We start from the raw sequence: 22,517 nt of genomic DNA on the forward strand, positions 1-22,517 counted from the left end.
ATGTTAAGCAAATGGTGTTTGTGTTGTTAAATATTATTACGTGTCTGATGTGTTAGGCACTTTTGAAAATTTTGAACTGACCAGCTTCCGATGTTAAATTATTTTGTCAGGTATTTACCAGATTAAATTCTTCTTCATCAATTTGTGCTGTTTTCGTTCGTCTGTTCAACACTCGCTTGTCTGTTAGCGTCTAGTTGCTTTAGGTTTGGCTCGCTAAGTAAGGTATCTAGTATATTCTGGAACTTTAGTGTTCCTATTGCTGTTACAGCCTTTTTATCGTCCCACTACTGGTTAAAGGCCTCCTCTCACACGGAGAAGGATTGAGCATTAATCAGTTTTCCTATTAGCTTTTGACAATGCGTCAGTTTAAGTAAGTACTGACATGTTTCTTGTTTTTTTCTTAAGTTATGACATTAAGTGCTACCTACTTTATGAAGTAATTGCCTTATTAAATATTATCATTACCTAAGTATTCATTAATAAAGGTTAGACTGGTAGCTAAAGATCAATTGAGATTAAATCAACTTTATTAGTAAGTATTATACAATGGGTAGTTAGAAACCTGTAATAAACCTACGATAAGCATGCATTTCTAATGAATGCAGTAAGTCAAAGTAAAACTGCAGTAAGTACCTAACTACAGTTAACGTTCAGTTGGACAAGTTAATGGTTAATTGAGATATATTACCCGGAGATATGCAGGTTTATTTGAATACGTTCTTAATATTTATATCTGTTAGAATATTACAATGTCTAATCGCTTGAATAACGACATAATTTACGTACGCTGATGTAACTATATAAATGCTTACGATGTTTATTAGATTTATCAATGAAAATTACTTATCTTGTTTTTAAATATGATTTTCATGCTGACTGTAAAATTGATCAAATCTGTACATACTTACATAGGAAGCTGTAGACTGTAGTTTTAATTAGGTACATACGTAGGTATGTGAAGGTTTTGTAGATGACTTAATTACCTAGGTAGGTACCTATGGAAATAGAAATCAATAAAAAGGGTGAAATTATAGCTAAGAATCAAGACGATGAGCGTAAAAATTGTGTGCACTTAAAAAATTGAGCTTTCATCGAGAGGATTTACTTATTCATAGAGAAAACAGCACTCAATGGAATAGCAAGATGCAGAAATAGAAAAACGTTCTTAGAGGCTATCTTGGAGGTAAACTTCTTTGACGTAGGTAGGTAAATAGTATCTAAAAGAATAATAAAACCTAAGTAATTGCGAACTAATTTCTAATCCTTAAACCGGTTTCTTAATATGCCACTCGAAAATAACGAGCTCGTAAACTAATACTCCCAGTAGGTACAGTAATCACCAAATATTTCTCACGTGTTGACCACTTTAAACTAAATGACGTCATGCGTTTTAAAGACGGCAAAAAATATCGCGAGGATCCATCGCTCACCCGCATCCATCCGCTAAATCGTTCCCCACGAACGGAACTCTGTCACTTCCACGCGATAAATTATAACACCATAAAAAAACATAAAAACTCATTTATCGATAAACCGGAGTCGACTTACGTGCAGCCCTAACAATTATCGCTCCGCCCACGTAACTCCGCCCACTTTGCGTCTCGGCCAATAAGAAGCCGTCGGTTTTGTAAAGGCAGTCCTTCATCTTCGCCGCCTCGATCTTTTTAGTGTTGTGAATGAGTTTTTTTGCGTTTATGTTTTTGTTGTAATAACAAGTTGTGTGGTAATGGCGATTTTTGCGGCGTCTGACACCTCACGCGACCGTTGAAGAAATAACGCTCGCTACAATGATTGATGGCAACGTAATTGGTGCCTTTGATACATATCTGATAAGGAAATTATAATTTGATATGTGTTTAGTGCGATAAACTTTTGTAAACAGGAAGAGAAAATTGTATTTATTTGCATACCTAGTTACAACCGATAATTATTATTTTTTGTTTTTGTTATTTGCATGGGCGCGCATTGTTCCTATTTCGATCCCAATGCAATGCGAGTTTAAAGAATTGTGACCAGATAGCGTTGCCAAAACTATGCCAAAGTCGGCAGTAGAACCCATTGGTACCTTCTTAAAATACTTAAGTAATACCTTTCCCGATAAGTAATATTTGTTTCTAAATCGTAAATTTAGATAAGTATAGGCAAGTAGATAGGTAAGAAAATAAGCTTTCACCTTGGTAGGTATGTACTACTTAAATCATTTTAATCAGTGCACTGTGCACTTAACTAAGTAACTGTTTCATACAATCAATACCTACAAACAAATTGGAAAGGACTTTCTTTTTACCCGATTGCCGAACTCGAAAAGATCTTATTAGAGGCGCGAAAATACGTAACCTACGTAGGTAATCTGCTTACATACTTACTTATCTATAGGTACCGATTCAAAACTTTTTTTTACCACATTCAGAAAGAACCACATTTCAAAAAAGTACTTAAGTACCTAGCAAAAGATGCCAGCTATTAAAAAGATGCTAGGTGTACTTAATACCTGCTTAGGTATTTACCTACCTATACCTAAGGTAATCAAAGGGAAATACTTACTTAGTTATTTAGAACCTTCAATTACGGTCGCAAGGCATGAGTCACAACTAGGTTCTCTCCTATGTACGTAGGCAGGTAGGTACCTAGATACCTATATCTACCTAATCTGCAAAAATGTAGGTAGGCATCTAAGTATGATTCTTGAGATCTAGATATTTGTAAATTCTAAGTTCATTTAGAATTTATAAGTAAGAATAGGTAGTAGGTAATCCTACTTAAGTAAGAAAAGAGTTACCACGATCCTGGTAACTACCTACCTACATAAAGGTCTTAAGAAGGAACATAATGGGTTTCAGTCAGTATCTACTTAAGAGTCTGACACTCACACTGCACTCACTGCGGAAATCATTTGATGATTTCCTATACAAAAAGGGACCTAAGAACAGGTCAGAATTACATAGGTACTTAAATATGATCGAGTTCTCTATACAAACACATACTTACTTAACTTCACAGAAAAACTAGTTCACATCATCAATCCGACACTATTAAAAATTCACCACATCACTCAATTTGAACGAAATCGGACTATTTAAAAAACCGACCGCTTTTTAAAACCGTTTAAAATAAAACGATGCTAATGGTTTCGTTCTGTCTCTTTCTGAAGCACCCATTTCCCGTATGCTCTATCTCTGTCTTCGGTAGGGATGTGGGAAGAATAATGGATTAATTGGAACAGTATTATGCAAGTCATTAAGATGTGTTTGGCCAGCAATGGGAACTTTTAAAAGAATTTTAAGCAATCAATGGGAATTTTTCTGCTGTTGTTTTTTTGGAGTTCCATGAAAATCGGTAATTACTACCGGTAATTAGGATTAGGTACCTAAGTACGAATGTAATTTTTCTGGGAGAAATCGTTACGTACGCCTAAGTACGTAGCTGACCCTCAGAGCATTCTTTAACAGAGGTACCATATCGTATGTATACTCTCTAATAGGTATGCTTGAATTCACGGTGTACCTATATATAAGTCTAACTAACCAATTAAGTAGAGCTACCTCCTAGGCTGATAGTGTAAGGGTAGCTAAGTTAGTTATTACTGCGACATAAAACATACAATATGCACTAAATTGACACTTTTGACATGTCCCTGTAAACAATTTACTTTTACACCTGCGAACTGCAACTGTAGTTAATAAAATTCATTCATTTATGTTAACGATTAAATAATTACAGCATATGTGAATCAAAAAGTTAACACGTTTTATGTAAATAACTAGGCTTTGTTACAAGAATGACAAACCTACTCATTATCCACAATAAAACAATATTAATTAACATGGTAGGAACATATAAACAGGTACCCAATACACATAAGCTTTTCACAATATCAATTAAAAATAATTTTAAGTCATAATATTTTATCGTAAAAATACAACTGTGCAATCAAAAATCTACTTTAATGACTATCTTCATAAAAATCCCGCTGTATAATCTTCACTATATTTATACCTATTTAAGTATTAAAAGGCGTCATGAGGAACAATTTCCCACCGTGAACATTAACATTCCTGCTCGTCTCCGGAAGCTAACTCGATGCATACTAAACGGTCGGTACCTACCTTCTACGCCCGTATTGTCATTGACTCAATGATGAGAGAATACTACTTGTTTATAACCTCCATATTACAAATAAATGTGCCGAAATGCAACTGTACGAGTAACTAATGCAACGAAAGTATGACTGGCAAAATGTATAGTGAGCATTATATTAAGAAAATCGTGTTGTGGAAGCACTCCATTTCTTTAATATTCCGTGGCATTTGTTCAGTGAACTGAATAAGGTCTTTTATACCTTTATGTTAGGTTAATAGGCTGTGATGCAATTGGTAAGGTTTTGTAGATTAGAATATAGGAAATTGGTACCGTAGCGTTTAAGACGAATGAAGGAAGTCAAGTCTTCTCGGTTAACTCAAAGTTAACTCATCATCAAACTCTGATTTCAGCTCAAATGTCGATGGAGAGCATGATGGTCGGCGGAGTAGGCGTGGGCGGCGTCGGGTCCGTGGGCGGCGGCATGTCGGGCGGCTTCCAGCTCGTCCGAGAGCCCACCTCCGGCGCTCTGCTGCTGCTGCCCGCGCCCCCAGACCTGCCTCACGCCGTCGTCTGGGGAGGCATGCCCTACCAGTCAGCGCCCCTGCTGCTACCCCAAGCGCCCCACCCATCACACCATCTACAACTCCTACCAGGAGACCTCCTCGCCAGCACGGCAACGTTACAACATACCCACACGCATTCTACGCGCCTGGTAACACTCGCGCCAGCGCCGCAGCCACAACCACATCCAGCGCACACGGCGGACAAAAGAAAACCAATCATCCAGCCTCTCATCACGCCACATTTAATAAAAATAGAACCGGAACCACAGCATGAGAAACCGCAACCAACTTATGCTCCCGAACCAGTTCCGCAGCCCATGATCACGACGCATCTATATTATCAGCCTGATTACTCGGAGCAGGCGTGTCGGAGTCAAGCGACGTCACCGGCCGCCCCGCCCACACCACCTCCTGAAGCTCCTGAGCTCCCGGCACACAGAGACGCGTCCAATCAAACTGATCACATCGATGAGGAGGATGAATCACCAAATCATGCCGATGAAGATGAAAGAGATGTGGCGTGCGTTGGCGTTGCGCATTACCCTGAAGATAACATGATGCATGGTCAGACGCAATTATTGCAGCCTCCGTCCATGGATAGTGCTGAAGAGTCGTCTTCCGAGGGTTTGACAAACAATGTAGTAGGCGCCGTGGAAAAAGCAATAGATACAATGGAAAGGGATGATGGTTTAGATAACTCCAGTAGCAATGCTTCCAACGATCTAGTTATAGACACAGCGAGGACAACGCCAGTGCAACACGCCAGGCCACCGGTAGATGTAAGTGGCTTGGAGCTATTGTCAAACAGTATCGAACAGTTTGAACGCACTACGCCGGGAACCAGTATGCCTACATTAGATCCAACTCCGTTGACTGTGGATACTAGAACACCGACTAAACTAAATATTCTTATAAAGACATCACCTAAATCCCCTCCGAGAACTGAAGCAGAACCACACAGGCGGTTTGAGTTTCCACCGACAGATCCTACTACCAGTGAACAAGCCAAACCTTCCCTTGACGGCTTAGGCTTATTATGTGCCCTTGCTGAGCAGAGATTTATGGAGGAAGTAGTAGAGAAACCTCCTCCAAGCATGCCCCTTTCAGCCCGTCCCTTTATCAAGAGTGAACCTTTATTAAGTCCCACCGAAAGAAGTCGTTCCGCTGATTCTTCTACTATTAAGAAAGACAGGCACAGGCACAGGGAAGGCGATTCTAGTGGCGAGAGGAGAAAAATAAGGAGTCGTGATCGTGAGGAAAGGTTACGGCATAAACTGGAAAAAATGCGCCGACACAAACGAGATAGAGAAAGGGACGAAGGTAGGAGTAGTGGAGGAGAACTGGAAACAAGTCTGAGGCGCGTGACGGCCTGCTCGTGCAACTCTGTGACCTGCACGCACAACACCAACGTTAGGTCAGCACATGCTCTTGCCAGTGCCATTGAAAAAGACATGCGTGAGAGATTATTAGCACTGGAGAGGCAGTTTGATGAGAGGAAAGCTCAATTAAAAGCTTTAACCCCACCTTTACCGACTCTATCAGCATCTACGACACCATCCACGCCGGCATTGTCGCCTGATTCTGACAGAGGATCATCAAAGAAACGTAAGGTTGGGAGACCACGTAAAGTCTCCAGTCCAGACTCTACTGAGACAATCGTGGCAAAGAAGCCAAAATCTAAGAGTAGTCTAGTAGGCTACCTTTTGGCCAAAGGCAAGCTCAAAGGTGGTATTTTGTGTACGAGAGGGGAGCCTTCAAGAGAGGATATCAACCGGACAAGCAAAGTGCGTCCGAAGTTGAAAGCTGAACCGATCATGAAGGCGTGTTCTGACCCTGAAGAAGCCGAGTGGGCTCTAAACCGATCTGCGAGCTCTTCTATGGAGAGTCTCAATGAAGTGCGACAAAAGAATAGGGAGAAGGTAGATCGTCTTGCTCGGAAGCATTCAAGGGACGATATTCCTGAACTAGAATTCGCGCTACGGCGTGCTAGTGCGTCTAGTGACAGTGATAAAGAAAGAAGACGTGCTAAGAAGAGGCGAAAGAGTCACAAATCTAAAGAAAGGACTGGTGAGGAGGTAAAGGAACCGCCTGCAGAGCCGGCTGCACCTCCACCGATATCTAAATGCACGCTTACAGAAGACAAGTTAGACCAGTCGCCAAGAGTACTTACGGCTATGGGAGGGCTGTTCTATGCGGGGAAGCTCAGCGCTGTGACGGCGCCCGATGTGTATGCCATCACGTTAGATGGCGAAAGGGGTAATAAGCCTCATATATTGTCGAGAGAAGAAACTCTGAGAGACGCGGTAAGTGTTGATAACATACATTCAAAGTACATATTTGGAAACCTATTGTCATTTATTTATAAATAATTTTCATTATTTCAGATCTTAGAAGTGAGTCCCACATCAGTGACAGAACTGCCGTCAGGTACTAGAGTATGTGCCTACTGGTCTCAGCAGTACAGATGCTTGTACCCTGGGACCGTGGCAGTCTCCTCACCAGACCCTCATGATGACAAGTTTGTAGCCGTAGAGTTCGATGATGGAGATTCTGGCAGAATAGCCATTGAGGATATTAGGTTCTTGGAACCGAATTATCCTGTTGTAGGTCAGTATCGTAGCCACTTCTTATTGCATGTGCTTCTAGAACTTCAATAGTTTACCTTAGTTAACATATTGTTTTGTTATGTTACAGAATATGAAAATCCGTTGTTCACGCTCGGTAAAAGAAGAAGAAATACCAGTGTTAGTGGTGTAAGTACAGAAGAGAAAAAGGTCCCCACGGTGACCGTAATACCACTAGCTGCCACAAGTCTAAGCACTGAAGTTAAGCCACCAGTGGTAGAACCAGTGGTCGTCAAGCCAAAAGAAGACGAAGACAGACATAAAGACAGAAAGAAACTCAAAAAGCATCGAAAAGACAAAATAAAACGTCATTCCAGTGAGGACGATCCCAACTCTGTGGAATACGTCAAGAAGAAGAAAAAGAAACACAAATGTTGTGAAGAACATTGTAAACATAGAAGGCATCATAAGAAACATCACAGGAAACACAGGAAAAGGCATCATTCTAGTTGCAAAGAACATTCTAGTTCATCTGGTGACGATCAGCAAAGAGTTAAATCGTCTTCCGATTACATTGACTCGAACAAATCTAATGAAGACTCAGTCGACTCTAACGACAGACTTTCCACGTTAATCGCAGTGGAGAAGTCGCCAGAAGACAAAATGAAGACTGTGATAAAGAAGGCGGTTTTGTCCAAGAAGAGTCTGGTCAAGAACGCCGTGTTGGACTTTAGCAATCTGGGCAAAGTCACACTGAAGAAAGAAGAAGAGAGTAAAGACAATTTGAAGGATAGTGGAATAGGATTAGATGAAGAAGCAGCTACTGCATCCACGAGTGATGCTAAAAAGGTACGTTAAAAAGTTACCTTTTTGTTCATTTATCTTTCTAGCTTCTTCTCAACAATCATGTAGTTGGCGTTGAGTCTAATCAGACGAAACTGAATACCAGCGATTGTCAGACTCTCTGGCTTTTGACGATTCGACTATGTAAATTACAATGTCAAGTCCATGAATTTTGTATGGATTTATTTTTGGACAACACCTGCTCCTTTCAATTGGAGTTACTGCTTCGCTGTTTCGAGTCATAAGTCGGGTCATTCTTAACCGAATCCTTCCTTTATCCACAGAAGGCGAAACGCCGAACAGTATCATCAACGTCATCGGAAGGTGGTGGAGTAAGCAAGATGGCGGCGTTCCTCCCGGGAGCAGCTCTGTGGCGCTGGCACGGCGCCGCCTACCGCCGCACGGCGCGGCCGCGGCATCGCAAGCTGTTCTACCGCGCCATACAGAGGGGGGACGAGCTACTCAATGTGAGTTATGGTGCCCTGGTACAGCGGGCGTAGAATGTTTGGAAAAAAACTTCATGTAGATTTTTTTATAAATTCGCATTTGGATGTAACTCACATCACGGAATGCTTTGTTAACCTGGTTTGGGGGTTTTATTATATTAATGGCAATGAGATAAAAAAGGCTTCATTATCTTCAGATAATGAGTCAAGGTCATTTTACTATTCTTGCCTTAACTAACTTCATCAGAAATCAGCATCTTGATTTCCTTCTGGTTCAGATTTTTACTCACGAAGTTTGTAATTCTTCTTGTCTTTCTTCTCCTTGGCGTTTGTCTTATGACGTGGTCCGCTTTCCGTATCTTCTTCCACTTCGCTCTATGCAGCTCTACCATTATGAATCCAGAAATATTTAAATAAAACCTGTTCTCAGTTTCTATTATTCCGTGTTCGTAGGTAGGTGACGCGGCAGTGTTCCTGTCGACGGGACGGCCGGACCGACCGTACATCGGGCGCATCGTGGCGCTGTGGGAGGCGCGCGGCGCCATGGCCGTGCGCGTCAAGTGGTTCTACCACCCCGAGGAGACTGTCGGCTGCAACGACCAGTTGCACTATCCCGTTAGTACCACTTACTTGCAGATTATAAGAAATGAAGTTCTATTTGAATATGCTACTATAATCGTTGCTTTGGTTTCCAGGGTGGCCTCTTTGAATCTCCACACACGGACGAGAACGACGTCCAAACGATATCTCACAAATGCGAGGTGTTGCCGCTCGCGCAGTACAAGGAGCGCATGGGAGACGACCCGGTCAAGTACAGCACGGTATACGACAACAACGACGTATACTACCTCGCCGGGAACTACGACCCCACGCCACAAACGCTGCGCATGGAACCAGACATACCGTTCGCGAACAAAACGACCTCCTAAACGGATCTGTCAACCTAGTACTTTGACTCTGTCATTGTGACGAGTGAAAAGGAAAATGTTCGAAAGAAATTGCAAGTTTAATTTACAGAGTGCAATAACGATCTTGATCGTTTTAATATTTTATTTTCTCAAGTCGCAGTACAGTCACTGTATCGTGACGCAGTAATTTAAAAGTACACATTTTATCTATCTCGGTGTTAGCGTGTTTTAAATAGATTTTCGCAATATGAATGTGTTTCTTCCATTAAACTGATTGTAGCTTGGAGGTATCAGGTCTTAAAGTACAATGTAGATTTTTGAGGCTCAAATTGTGACAATTTTTCACATTCACCCGTCCTTAGGAGACGACTTATATTGACGTAATAAAACTCGAATTATATTAAAAAGTTACCCTCGTTACGTTATATTTAGTGGTATCCATTTGGAATGTTGAATTATTAAGTGGTGTGTGGGCCGAGTTGCGAGGCGCGAGGATCTGTGCGAACTGTTGGTCGATGTGGCGCGACCGAAGGTGATGATATGTGATTTTATTTTTTATACGTGTAGCGCTGTAATCTCAGTGTATAGATATATTTTCATGTATATTATTCGATTAGATTTTATGTATACGTAGTTTTCCTTGGTATAAATGTCTATTATCTTAAAAATGCAATACTTTTTCAGCTAGTCCCCTCTTTTATTCAAAATTAACCAGTGATTTACATTAGTCTTATTTTGGATAATTTCGGAGAAATATACGAAAATAATGATTGCTTGAGGTTCTTGGAGCTATTTGTTATAATATTATTGTTTTTATCAATGATTTTTATATTTTTCTTGGTTGATAATTTTATGTTAATTGAAGTATACTTTTATATCGAAATGGTGCTAGACGCTTGATGCTACTCGTTTACGTTTCGCCGTAGTAACTTAAGATTGTATATAAATAAGTTTGGAACTAGTTGGTATGTGTAAGTTTACGGTTCGTTCGGAATTTTCATTTCATCTGCTTGTACTCCTAAAACGTTGCCATTTTACTGTAATATCTACTTTTATATGTATTTTTATTTAGTACATAACTATATTATTTCGACAGGGTATGTTTGAGCCCTGCTTTTGATCCTTTTATTCATATCTTGAAGTATAAGGGACTGAAAAGACAGGGATGTAGGTAGGTCGACCAAGGGTAGGACTGTAGGGTAAGTTTTGTACGGAATGGCCAAGTTTTTATGGAAATGTTGCGAATCAGCCGGTCGTTGATAAGATGGTTAATAAGGTCGATGAATTGTTATACTTAGAAGCTCAAACATCAGAGGAATGGTGGTTAAAGGAGAATGTGGCCAAATGTTATGAGGAAAGTTGGCAGTTAATTGTAATTATGAACTCTCCAATTTATTTGAAATAAAATCACAATGTAATATTATTTGGCGTGCGTCGTACTTTTTTAACGAATAAATAGTTTTAGATGTAGTTTTGTTGTAAGATTTAAGTTAATTTTCAATATAATTTTGCATACTGACAAAAAAGAATATTGGTGACAAAATTGAGACAAATATATTAGAGAAACAAAAGTGCGAATTTCGGTAACAATATTGAAAAAATGTGGTATTTTTATATTAAACGTAAAGTAACATTTTTATTTTTAAAGTATGTGAAGCGAAGTTATTATTACAATAAGTACAAACTTGTTGATGAAAGATATTTGGCTCGGCCCAGTGTACGTATACTAACACAAACAATTTAATTCGTCAAATGTTAAAACAGTGTATAAAAAGCAATAACTGGACGATATAATACTGCGTGCTTAAGACTGTTTTAAATTTTATGAATTAATACTATTCAATCTTAGCGTCTAATAGAATGGGGAAAGCCATAAAAATATTAGAATTAAAGATTAATAATATATCAGCATTGATAATATAAAGATTATAAATACGCTTAAATAAAATATTTTTGGCTGAATTTTGTGTTTTATTGAAACTACACACGTACTGTACCAGACTTTATTCACCTGTAGAACTTGTTAATACGTCTTAAATTATATATCAGTAAAAATCAGTAATGGTTTTTAAAGAAGGTACAATTTTGTCAACTATTGATGTAAGACAATAAAACAGGTACACAAAATAAATTATTTTGAAAATGTTAATACCAAACCATTAAATCTATTGAAAAATAACATCTAACGTAAAATGTAATCTAATTCTAACTTACAACTATTTCTTAGTTCTCGTTTTAGGCTCAACAAATAACTTCCCTTTTTCCATTACTGATAATCTCATAAGTATCGTCATCAATGATCTTGTACACATCTTGTCTGTAATGCTTCAAGTTGTGAAGGAACCTTATCGAGCTTTCGTCACGAATTTTCGTCATCACTGACGGCAGAGTTTTCGTTTTCGCTTCAGTTGCTAATGACGCGTAGTATTTTTCCTGTAACAACAGATATTTAGAAATTAATTAAGATCACGTTATCATAAAAAAACGATTAAACACAAAACCTGAATGCATAATAAAATCTTAACAATCTTAAGAACTTGTTAAGTTTCACATAAAAAAATGGCAATTAAAAAATACAGCATAAAACTGCCATACAGAGGAAACTATAAACAATAACAATCAACCGCTGCAAAGGAAATCGGTACTCGGCTAGTAACGATATCCTTGTTTATTATAAACTAAGGAAGACGCATCGATTACTCGCAGCGAATGATCGAGCCAAGGCGAGCGATTCGATAACCTCCAACTAGGCTGAACTAAAGTGCAATACTAACTAAACTAGCAAGCAAATGTTACTCGCGCGCACTAGTGCCGACCAAGCGGTGATTGTATCAAGACGTGGTGCGCGGACTACATTGCGATAGTTGTTCAATCGAGTGTTCTGCAATCTCTTGCGGTTTATGGACTCCTGGTATTTGTATATAAATCGATTGTTGTGTACATGAAAATAAATGATTTTTTCTTTTGTTTTTTATTGGATAAATCATCCTATATTGAGGTAAGGTAATTTCGTAATTATTTATGAGTGAGGCTTGAATTTATGAAGTTAACTGATAGTGACATAATAATGTACTCTATTCATGAACAACAACTTCGAAGTAAATGACTGATAAGTTGACTATTCCATTGAAGGTACAGCTAAGTATTGGTAGAAAGATTACATTAAACAGATGTATAGAATTACAGAGTATCGATTTTTACTAACTATTAAGCTATAACGTCTAATAGTTATTATCTTTTGGATGGTAAGTATATTTTCCAAAGTATACCGATAGCAGTCCTGATAAGACCTTGACCTATTAAAAACTGATAATATTATCGACGAAATGAAGATGAGATGAAACTTCGAGAACGAGAAAAACAACAAGTTAAGGATTGTTGCGATTGCAGTAAGTATTTGCGTAAGTATAAGTATCAGAAATTATAGAGATTACCACTCAAGAAAGTCAAATTAGACAAATCATGGCAGTAAACCATGATCAATGTCTATTGTCTATGACCATGGCATTTGGCTTCTTTGTAATCAATCTGTAAAATAGGGGACTCTAGAGCCCAAAGCCCAAAGCCTGCAGGGGCTGCGAAAGAGTTACCGCGGCCCTGGAAAGCAAAGGTTTCCGAAAGAAACGAAGTTGGAAATAGCCTAAATCCAATGGCAGACTTTTCATAGCATTTGGGAGGCAAGAAACATATCGTGGATCCCACAAGTCCCATGGTTGTAAGTATCATCACTACCGAATCACCAGGCTAACGGAGCAGCAACTTTGAAATTGCGGTGAATAACATTGAATGTGAACTGAACCATAACCAACATCATGCAATCTATCTAGTTATTTTCATGAAAAACTACAGGTAGGTATAGGTACCTGTTGTTACAAATACACATTGTGCACGGAGAATAGCTATCTAAAGAACAAAATAAAATATCTTTACCTACTTACTTATTATTTTCTTTTAGTCATAAAGACTTTGATTGTCCCTGAATTCTTTGCTAAAGGTTCGCAATTGTATATTCATATGTCATTGCAAAATACTATGCCTTAATTTAGATTTTCACCTTTACTCAAAAGGAAACAAAATATATCAGGCAATTTTTATTGTCAGAAGGATAAATGCGATTATGTTAGTGTGATAATACAGTAATTAAATAGAAGTTTACATCATTTCTAAACCTAATGTAATGTATAATTAATTCATACCTTACCTATGTTTTATCTAGGTATAGCAAAAACACTATTCTACTTAATAACCGTTATGAAAAGTACTTAGTGAAATACAAGTTCAGAAATGTAGTAGATAGGTAATAAAAGTCCTACTCCTAACATATTATCTATGAAAGAACTTAAAATAAGTCTCAACTGAAATATAAAACATAGGACTCAATAACAAATGAAATGCTCATCATCTAGAATCCGATAGACATCGTTCCTATAACAGGTAAGGTTGTCCAGGAACTTCTGACTGCTGTCGTTATGTACCTTTGTGAAGACTGGCGGCAGGGGATCGGTGCCTGACTCCGAAGCCAGGGAGATGTAGTAGTCAGCCTAGATGGACCAGTGGCATCAGGAAAGCACGGAATAAACAAGGATTAGCGGAGATGTCATAATGCTCGTGGATCAGGCGCTTTCTTTTAGGTCAAATTCGTACGATGGGCATGACCAAAACGATCAGTTACAAGTGAACTAACGAGGCGTTCGGATTCTTTGAAACGTCTGTCAACGAATTTTGGTATTACAAAAAATCGTCGGGTCCAAAGAAGGCGTATAAGGGCGAAAACAGTAAGGTTTTTGGTGTATTTTGGCGCGCTACTACTTTCTTAGGCGATTTTCGTTATGGCACCTCCGCTAATCATTTAGCTCTCCGTGGGAAATGAGGTCGCAAATGCTGGTTATTACGCTGAGCAAATTAATGAATAGAAATCGCGTAAGGTGATTAACTTGTTCTAGTTTCGCGATTTTCCGTATTATGGACGTCTTAGGGTATATTCAGTGAATCTAAATTGAGATATCGTATCGGCTCTAGTTGGTCTGCACTAGGGGAAAAGTTTGATGATTAGAGACAAATTTATATTGTACCTATATTTCTTATTATTTTTAATTGAACGAAGTATATATGTATTTCTGGTAAATTTTTATATAACTAAACCTTCGTTAGGACAGGTTTTAATGACCATGTAGGTAAATAAAGGTTGGCAGTTCCCTTCACAAGTTCTTGTGCAACCAGGCTGTATACTAAATATATTACCTAGTTAGCCTCTAACTGGCAGACAGACGCCCAATGATACAGGATAATATACAACTATATTTACTATTCCCCAGATAAGGAAAGTATTGTCTTCAATATCAAAAGCTAAACTAATAAAGAGCCAATTGATTAGAAAAGCCAATTGTTTTCTTATCTCTAAGGATTATTCTTGGTAGAAACTGGGTTTTGTACACACTTGATATACCAAGATCGCAGAACACTCTAAGAGTTACCAGGAACCTTGTTAGAGAACTGAGAAGGTTCCCAGACACTTCACGTCCATCATCAGTAATGTTGGTCATCAGTAACTACCTCAAAACTATATCTCCGATAGTTTATCATGCTTTGTGAGAAAAGCATCTCGAAATCTATAAAATTTATCGTCATCAGTTATGTCTACCGTTCTTCAATCAATAGAACCAATCAATATCAGCAGCTGAATGCCTAATTCTAAAGTCACTTAATATCAAATCTCTGTACGTTTATGTTTACCTGGTCAGGGCCCATCATATGCGCCTGTCGCTTGGTGTAGCCCCTTGCTGCTCTATCTCGTTTCTCCTCCTCCCAGTGTTTGGCCATCTCTTCCGTGGAAGGCAGGTTGAAGGTCCCATTCATTGATCGGACATAATACCGCACCTAACGGAGAGAAAGTTTTAAGTATACTTCTAAAAAAATAAAAAATAAGACTGTATACACACATTTTGCCAGGTATTTTTAGGATCTATTTAAGATGATTCAGAACTCCAACTTTCTACTTTACTACTGTAATTTTTCTACAAAAAATCATTCAGACAAAACATAATAGATAAATCCTTTCAGGAAGCATAGTAAATCACGAATAGCCTGATACACATACATATAATCCTCTCAATTAATTAATATCATATTATGCTATGCCCTATATTAGTTTTAAGTTGTATATATATATAAGTTTATTTTATTTTCAATTAATTTTAGGGTTATTAGTTTTGATTCTTGAGTAATATTTAGAGGATTTTTTGAAAAAGATATAACGTATAAGTGAAGCGACGAGTATAATATTAATATCATATTGTTTACATTTACATTAGGTGGAAAATATGTAATGATTGTCACAATAGACCCTGATGGGCCATAGTGGATGGCAGATGGACACAGCAAAATAGTTAGCAGATGGGAAGGCGTTTAATTTAATAGTTTTCTTTAAAATTGTATAATCACCTGTAAATCAAACATGGAGAACGCGCAGACGTAGTAGGGCACTCCGATGAAACACATGGAGGGATGGTTCATGTTAACCACGTGCTTGTAGAGAGGTTCCACGCAGTTGTCCTCCACCACGATGTCACAAGACTCGTGCAGGAACGGGAAATTGTAGAGATAACCTGGACAAGAGGAAAGATAGTTCAGTTGTAGGTTCAGCAATACATTTGTGTCACGAAGTCATTTTGCAAATATGTCTCACAGGTATCGAAACTTTCTCCAATTTGGAGTGAAGAATGAGTTTTCATTTACTTTTAGCATTTAGGAAATGTAGTTTTGTGTGTAACTTTATAACTTATAATGTTTCGCAGGCCATACTAGGTATGGGGGTACTCACCGGTACATAGGAAAACAACATCAACTTCATCTTCGGTTCCATCAAGGAAGCAAGCTTTATGTCCCTCAAGCCTCTCCACGTCTGGTTTCTGTTCCAAGTTCTCCGGGAACACAGTCCGGGGCTGGTCTTTCAGATGATGGCTTAGGATGACCTTCTTGGAGACGCTGGTGAGTTCCAAAGCGATGTCCATGCCCGAGGGGCCGGCGCCAATTACCAGAACTCGCTTGTCGGTGAAGATGTCTGGTACTCGGTAGTCGTGGCTATGCATCACATCACCTGAGGGTTTAAATTATAAAATATAGAAGATTATACACGTAACAATTTTGGTTTTTGTGTTTACTAGAAGACAGTTAAAATCTTAAACACGAGTGTGAAATAATTTCTTGCAGGAAAACTAAGCAATGAAACATGACATACCCTGGAATTCCTTAAGCCCTGGTATGTGTGGTATGAACGGCGTATTATAATGTCCATTACAGACGAACACGTAGTCATATTCCCTGGTCTCCGAGTGTCCGTTCAGCAGGTTCTTGTAGGAGACATCCCATAGCTCGCCTGAAGGACCCTGTTTTGGTATGACTAGTTGAACGTGGTGGCTGAACTGTGAACAGAGGAAATAAGAATGATTAAGTTAGTTGTTTACTAAAGGTAAAGTAAGGATATAATTAAAACTGGACTATTCATTCTTAGATTTGTTTAATTTAAACTGGCTATACACTGCAGTTTGTAAATGCATGACTTTCGATTTTCTAAGGAGCTTCTTTGAGCTCAGGAAAAAAGTGAAAAAAAAAATCTAATCCAGACAGATGCATCCCCCATTTCAGGCATAACAAAAAAGCTGTTCTAAGTAGGTATAAACCTACAGGAAATTCACGACATAGATGTTACAACTTACTTTGATTTTCTCCGTAACGCCGTGTTTGTCTGCATAAAGCTTGAGGAACGCCAGCATATCTTTAGCGGGCAGGTAAGATTGCTCGCTCTCGGGCACTGGGAAGTCGGGGAAACCCATGATTTCTTTAGGCAGGTTTGTCCTGGAAAGAAAAGGGACAATTTGAAATGTTTTATGGTAAGAAAGTTTTTATTTTATTTCAAAAACTACCGAATATTTAAAAGAAAATACTACGTTGATGGGCAAAGAATGGTTAAATAGATGAAGGATTCTTCTGTACCTAATAACCAATTATTTTTCGTTCTATGCTTCGAAACGTAACTAATTTAGTAAATTGATTTGTTTGTATGCCAATCATAGCCTAGTTAGAGAGTTTCAATGAATAAATCCATTCAGGATGTTCAGGTACGAAATAAAATCAGCATATCAGTTTGTTTACGCGACCGAACTGTCTTCACAAATTAATTGACCTATACTTGTTTGTCGTATTATCTTCATTGTTAATACATAAATTAAATCACAATATATGGCACAAACAATTCTGAAGCCTGTAATCACTACCTTGAACCACGTGGAATTGTAAATCAATTTCGATAAGTGTATATTTACGGTAGGTTTTAGTTAGTATGGAAATGTGTGGCGGATGCGACCAAGTAAACATAGTATAGTGTATGTTAGTGCTAGCTGCAGTAATATAACGCAATCGTAAATAAACCAACTAAGTATGTAAAACATTAAATAGTACTTCAGCTGTTAGTCTTGAAAGAAATATTGACGTTATTTTTTCCTCCAACGAAATTGATTGAAGCCATCAAAATTCATAATTGAAAAGCTGAAATCCTTTTTATCTTTTCTTTGATCATGTCCATTAGGTATAAGTACCTTTTTTAATTTTTCAACTCTTAACTTTCATAATGAGGCAACTTTATTTTAACTCCCTTCAGTGTTTGGATCACTTTTTCCTAGATCATATGAACTGAAATGTAGTTAAAATATGTAAAAATAGGTTCAACCAAAGTTTGCATTTCATGTCGAACCTAACAACAGAGTAGAAAGTGGAAACTAGAGCAAGCTAACCTAATCACGTTTCTAAACACACATTTCTAGAATGTACGAAATGCTCGTAAATATCTCCCAGCAACCTATGCTGCCCTGATAGCTTCTGACCCTCGATACGACGTGTCGTAAGCTGAGCACTTACTTGTTTCTATGGTGGAGGAAAAATAAATACAATAATGACGAATAAAAACAATAAATTACTTAGTTGATACGGATAAATTAGTGGAAACTTCTTTAACTGATAGTGAGCGGAGACTCATTGCCAGACGGGTAGTTATTTATTCTCGTGTTGCCTACCTAATGTCGATATCAGAGTAACCAACCGAATTATCAAGGGTTCTCTGACCTATTAAATTTTTGAACCTGCGATACCTGTCGTTATGCATTAGGAACTAATATTGTGAAAGTTATGAAAAATAAGTCGACATTTTCGAAAATTACCTCAAACTCTTGTACATGCTGGTGTGAATAGGTAGTCCGAAGTCGTCATATCCCACATTCTCAGTGTACACCCAGGTGCCGCCAAGCTGTGGCGCTTGCTCCAGGATGTCCACATGGCTGACACAGGGCTCTTCGAGGAGATGGCGAGCTGCGCACAGACCGGCCGCACCCGCTCCAATCACGCATACACGAGCCATTGCTGTAATAGAGAAGAAGAGAGTTCAGACAACGTCCTTTGGTGTTATGAGTTCCTGGTACTCATAAGGTTAAGTAAAAAAATATTCAAGGTTTATTCAGGATGCTGCAACGAGATCGCCTATGATATTTACAAAGGTTATTGACGTTGATATTTTAATAAAGTATCTGTACTTAAATTATCACCAAAAAAAATACCTCTCAAACTGAAAATTGTATCGAAAATGTAAACCTTAACCAAATAAATAAAAGTAACCTTTAGAAAAAAGCGGATATCGCTATTATCTTCCGGCCCGAGGAAACTACTGTGTTGGTTCAAATAAAGACATAAAGGAAGCTAAAGTAATGTTAAGGTCACATAACTTGCAGCTACATACATATTTATTATGGAAAAATCGTATGACAGAGTCACTCTATATGGCAATAATTTTCCAAAGAATGTTACTAGCAAATGCAAATATGTAAATTAATGTCTGGTCTGTCTATTATGACTTTTCATAAGTGAACTTCGAAAAAATTTCTGAAGCATGTCTGATAAATTGGTTACCTTTTTATAATATTTGTCACTATACAGATATTGAACCACTAAATATTTAGATGGTTTCCCATTTCTAAACTATGACACACTATTACCGGAAACCTTCACCTTCTATCCGATACAACAACAAAAAAAAACTAAATTAATAAACAACTTATTGATTAAAATGATAAACATCATTTATAATCTTGGCAACTACGTTGGACAGTTGCCAGACTGAAAACGCATACTTATATATCTATGTGTGAATGATATTATAGTATATCTATAATATATTCGTGACAATCTTGCAGTCGTTGTGTCTATCCAGGGTAAAAGTTCATTGAAAAGATGCATGCAGTAAGCTTGCTCGAGATAAAGGGCGAATCAAACTGGTTATGAGCAGTCTAGCAACCGAGGTTCACGATACTGATAGTACATGATAAGGTATTAAATTGTTCATTCAGAATTAACACAATAATATGAAGTTATTCCTGTATTATCTTACTCTCCAAGGGTTAAGGATATTTGTGACTATGTATTTGTAGATTAGGGATTTTCTGGTCTCTTTCTCATATTTAGGAACGAATTTGGCTTTGTTTCGTTGTGATTAGAATTTATTATTTAAAAAGAATATTTAAAAAAACACTGTCATACCTACCTACATTACTCGCAACTTCAAAATTGATGAATGTTTTTGTTGGCTGGCTTTTAATGCTTGGTAATTAAAATAATCCTTTCTACTCGTAAATTACCAAGGCGACATAAAATATAGGACTGATGTCATTAAAATCCTATTTCACATAGTTTGCTCAACCACAAATTACAATTTGTACTGTGTATCAAATTGCAAACTTATCCAGTTTCTTGCGAGCTAATATTTCGTAAATGTCAATTGCCTAGGATACCTTAGACCTATAATTTTGTGAAGGTAGATAATTAGACACTTGTTATTGAATATGAAACTAGCTTAATATACCTATCTAATCCAGAATTTGGATCTGACTGCTAATTTTAAAATAATTGCTTAACTAAGAAGATAATAGGTACATAATTACCTATGTAATTTTGTCGCAAAGTTTCAAAATCAAAGAAGTTGATTATAAATCTTTTCGCTTGCATTTGCATTTTCACATAAACTTTTGCCCTTCTGACTAAAAGATTTCGTAAATTACCGTAGACACATTATTGACATAATTCTTGGTTTATCTAAGACAATTTACAAAGGTTTATCACACGAGTCAATCAATGCTAATTGGGTGCATAACATTCATCTCGTGAAAGAGGTCGGTTCAATACATGTCATATTACATTACATAAGTTGATAGTATACATACAAGGTGATACTATAATAGTTAATTGTGTGCAAGTAATTACAGTTCTCTGGGTACGATCACATACAAGCATTGATTTCAAATGAAATATTTGGATTCATATATGGTTGGATTCATATAAATGAATATTGGTCAAAACAAAATGGTTATTTTCTCATATTTTTTAATATTTGACACAATCATTAACCAGGAAAGCAGGAGTACCTAAGTAGCTGTTATTGAATGACAACTGTTGACATTCAGTGAGCAGCGGTGTATCCTTTTGCAACTTTCATAAAAGCTAACTTATATAATTGGGTTGAGTATCTGGCAATATTTAGCTGATTAATAAGTGATCCACTGGCGAAACTTTAGGGTTCAAAAGTACAAGCTTAAGTAACCGCCAACGGTCAATAACCTCGTTACTACGAGATAAAGTTTTCGCGAATTCATTCACAAACGGAGATTAGAAAGAATTCTAAATATATGTAGATTGAATTGCTTATCCGGCTGAAAATAGTTTTTAAGTATATGATTGTAACAACCATATAAAAACGGAAGTAAATATGTAACCATAAAAAATAGCAATAAGTACCTACTAAGTGAAAGAGTTTTCATCGTCATCATTCTTTGCATTGGCTAGAAATTGAAAAAAAAGCCAGTACGGAAGAAATTTTACAATGATACAGATTGGTCTATCGATTTAGTAATGATTTGAATTTGTCATACGCACTTCTTGATTTGTATACGCAGGTATTTGGTGATTAAATAAATAAAATTTATTTACTCAAGTTAATTCCGGATTAAACTGCTTAGCGACTTTTTAGGACTTCCCCTCATCTTCAGTCGAATAGTAAAATTGTTTTATTATTTATAACAACGTTAGACGCTATGGCTCAAAGTTTCGTTTACCTTTCTTTTTTTGATTGCGTAAATAAGTAAATAATGATTTATTGTGCATCTCACAACTTCAGATAGGCATAGTTAGATGGCGGGAAGAGTCCTAGAGCTTAAAATTAAGATCTTAATTTTTTTGATACATGTATGTGGTGTCTTAAAGAAATGTGCACTTTTTGGTCTGCAGTTATTTAAAGTAGAATGATGCTTTAATTATATCCTTCGAGTGCAGTCGGGTACTACTATCGCCTAACGGTAATTTCTTAGGTAACATTGAATGCAATATTACGTCAGGGACAAACTAGTTAGGTCATTAATCGTTACTTATTATGACTGGATATTATAAACTATCCCTTATCGTAATTATTGTAATTTTATTTATTTATACTTTTCTGACATAATGTTCATCACTTAATAATTTTCTTATGAATTAAATAGAAAGAAAATTAAAAAATATTTTCAAAAATTACCTTATTCCTCAAAAAATGATCACTGGTAAAAACAACAAAATGATTCACTAGATAAATATCAACTTAACTAGAACTGTGACGCGAATAGTTCACGACCTCACTGGGCGACGTTTGGAAAGCAAATGCGGTTGACGCATGCGCTATGCGGTTTTATTTGCCATCGGCGCAGACGCACGCCGCATCAAAACATTGCATTCACATTATCGATTTATTGGCTTTTCTTATTCCGTAAGTGTATTTAACTAGATATAGGTAAATAGTTAAAATGATAAATATTTTTTTTTAAGTTATTGACAATTTCTATGATCTAAAGATTATTTTTAATTGCATGTGTTAATTAGATAATTGGGACAGTTTGATAATGATTGTAACAAACAACCAAGTTAATCATTATTTTGTTGACATTATGATCCATTTGGAACTCTTACCCAATTTTTTGTAATATACTTACTTAGGTACCTACTTATAGCATTTCAATGTGAGTAAAGATGACCCCAAGAACATTTCTG

At 37.2% G+C, this 22,517-nt stretch overlaps 2 protein-coding genes across 8 annotated transcripts in view; one reads left to right on the forward strand and one right to left on the reverse strand.

Annotated features, from left to right (window-relative positions):
* Window positions 1–11,366, forward strand: part of LOC110378779 (uncharacterized) — a 123,316-nt gene extending 111,950 nt beyond the window's left edge. For all 5 annotated transcript variants that reach the window (XM_064042360.1, XM_064042368.1, XM_021338181.3 and 2 more), the window contains 6 exons: window positions 4,491–6,946; window positions 7,028–7,250; window positions 7,338–8,056; window positions 8,335–8,517; window positions 8,950–9,111; window positions 9,192–11,366. In XM_064042360.1, the coding sequence (XP_063898430.1) occupies window positions 4,491–6,946; window positions 7,028–7,250; window positions 7,338–8,056; window positions 8,335–8,517; window positions 8,950–9,111; window positions 9,192–9,425 (3,977 nt within the window). In that variant the 3' untranslated portion in view covers window positions 9,426–11,366. The remainder of the gene's footprint in view (window positions 1–4,490; window positions 6,947–7,027; window positions 7,251–7,337; window positions 8,057–8,334; window positions 8,518–8,949; window positions 9,112–9,191) is intronic.
* Window positions 10,820–22,158, reverse strand: LOC110378781 (senecionine N-oxygenase). Of its 3 annotated transcripts, none has more exons than XM_021338183.3 (8): window positions 22,009–22,158; window positions 18,617–18,815; window positions 17,120–17,258; window positions 16,642–16,825; window positions 16,225–16,500; window positions 15,846–16,009; window positions 15,138–15,281; window positions 10,820–11,837 (listed from the first exon to the last, which is right to left on the reverse strand). In XM_021338183.3, the coding sequence occupies exons 2-8, from the start codon at window positions 18,811–18,813 to the stop codon at window positions 11,646–11,648; spliced, it is 1,296 nt and encodes a 431-aa protein (XP_021193858.3). In that variant the 5' UTR covers window positions 18,814–18,815; window positions 22,009–22,158; the 3' UTR covers window positions 10,820–11,645. The 3 variants fall into 3 exon arrangements, with proteins under 3 accessions (XP_021193858.3, XP_063898462.1, XP_063898471.1); XM_064042392.1 differs by lacking the exon at window positions 22,009–22,158 and adding an exon at window positions 19,359–19,487; XM_064042401.1 differs by lacking the exon at window positions 10,820–11,837 and adding an exon at window positions 12,028–13,945.
* Between the last annotated feature and the right edge of the window lie 359 nt (window positions 22,159–22,517).

Source organism: Helicoverpa armigera, chromosome 2 (genome assembly GCF_030705265.1).
Source record: "Helicoverpa armigera isolate CAAS_96S chromosome 2, ASM3070526v1, whole genome shotgun sequence".
NCBI classification, from domain to species: domain Eukaryota; kingdom Metazoa; phylum Arthropoda; class Insecta; order Lepidoptera; family Noctuidae; genus Helicoverpa; species Helicoverpa armigera.

What these genes read in the sequence shown, in the direction of transcription:
- LOC110378781 (XM_021338183.3), bottom strand. Translation starts at nt 18,813, where the DNA reads ATGGCTCGTGTATGCGTGATTGGAGCGGGTGCGGCCGGTCTGTGCGCA. An exon ending in AGCATGTACAAGAGTTTGAG is followed by an intron (nt 17,259 to 18,616) that starts GTAATTTTCGAA and finishes TTTTCTTTCCAG; the next exon opens with GACAAACCTGCCTAAAGAAA. An exon ending in GCGTTACGGAGAAAATCAAA is followed by an intron (nt 16,826 to 17,119) that starts GTAAGTTGTAAC and finishes CTCTGTTCACAG; the next exon opens with TTCAGCCACCACGTTCAACT.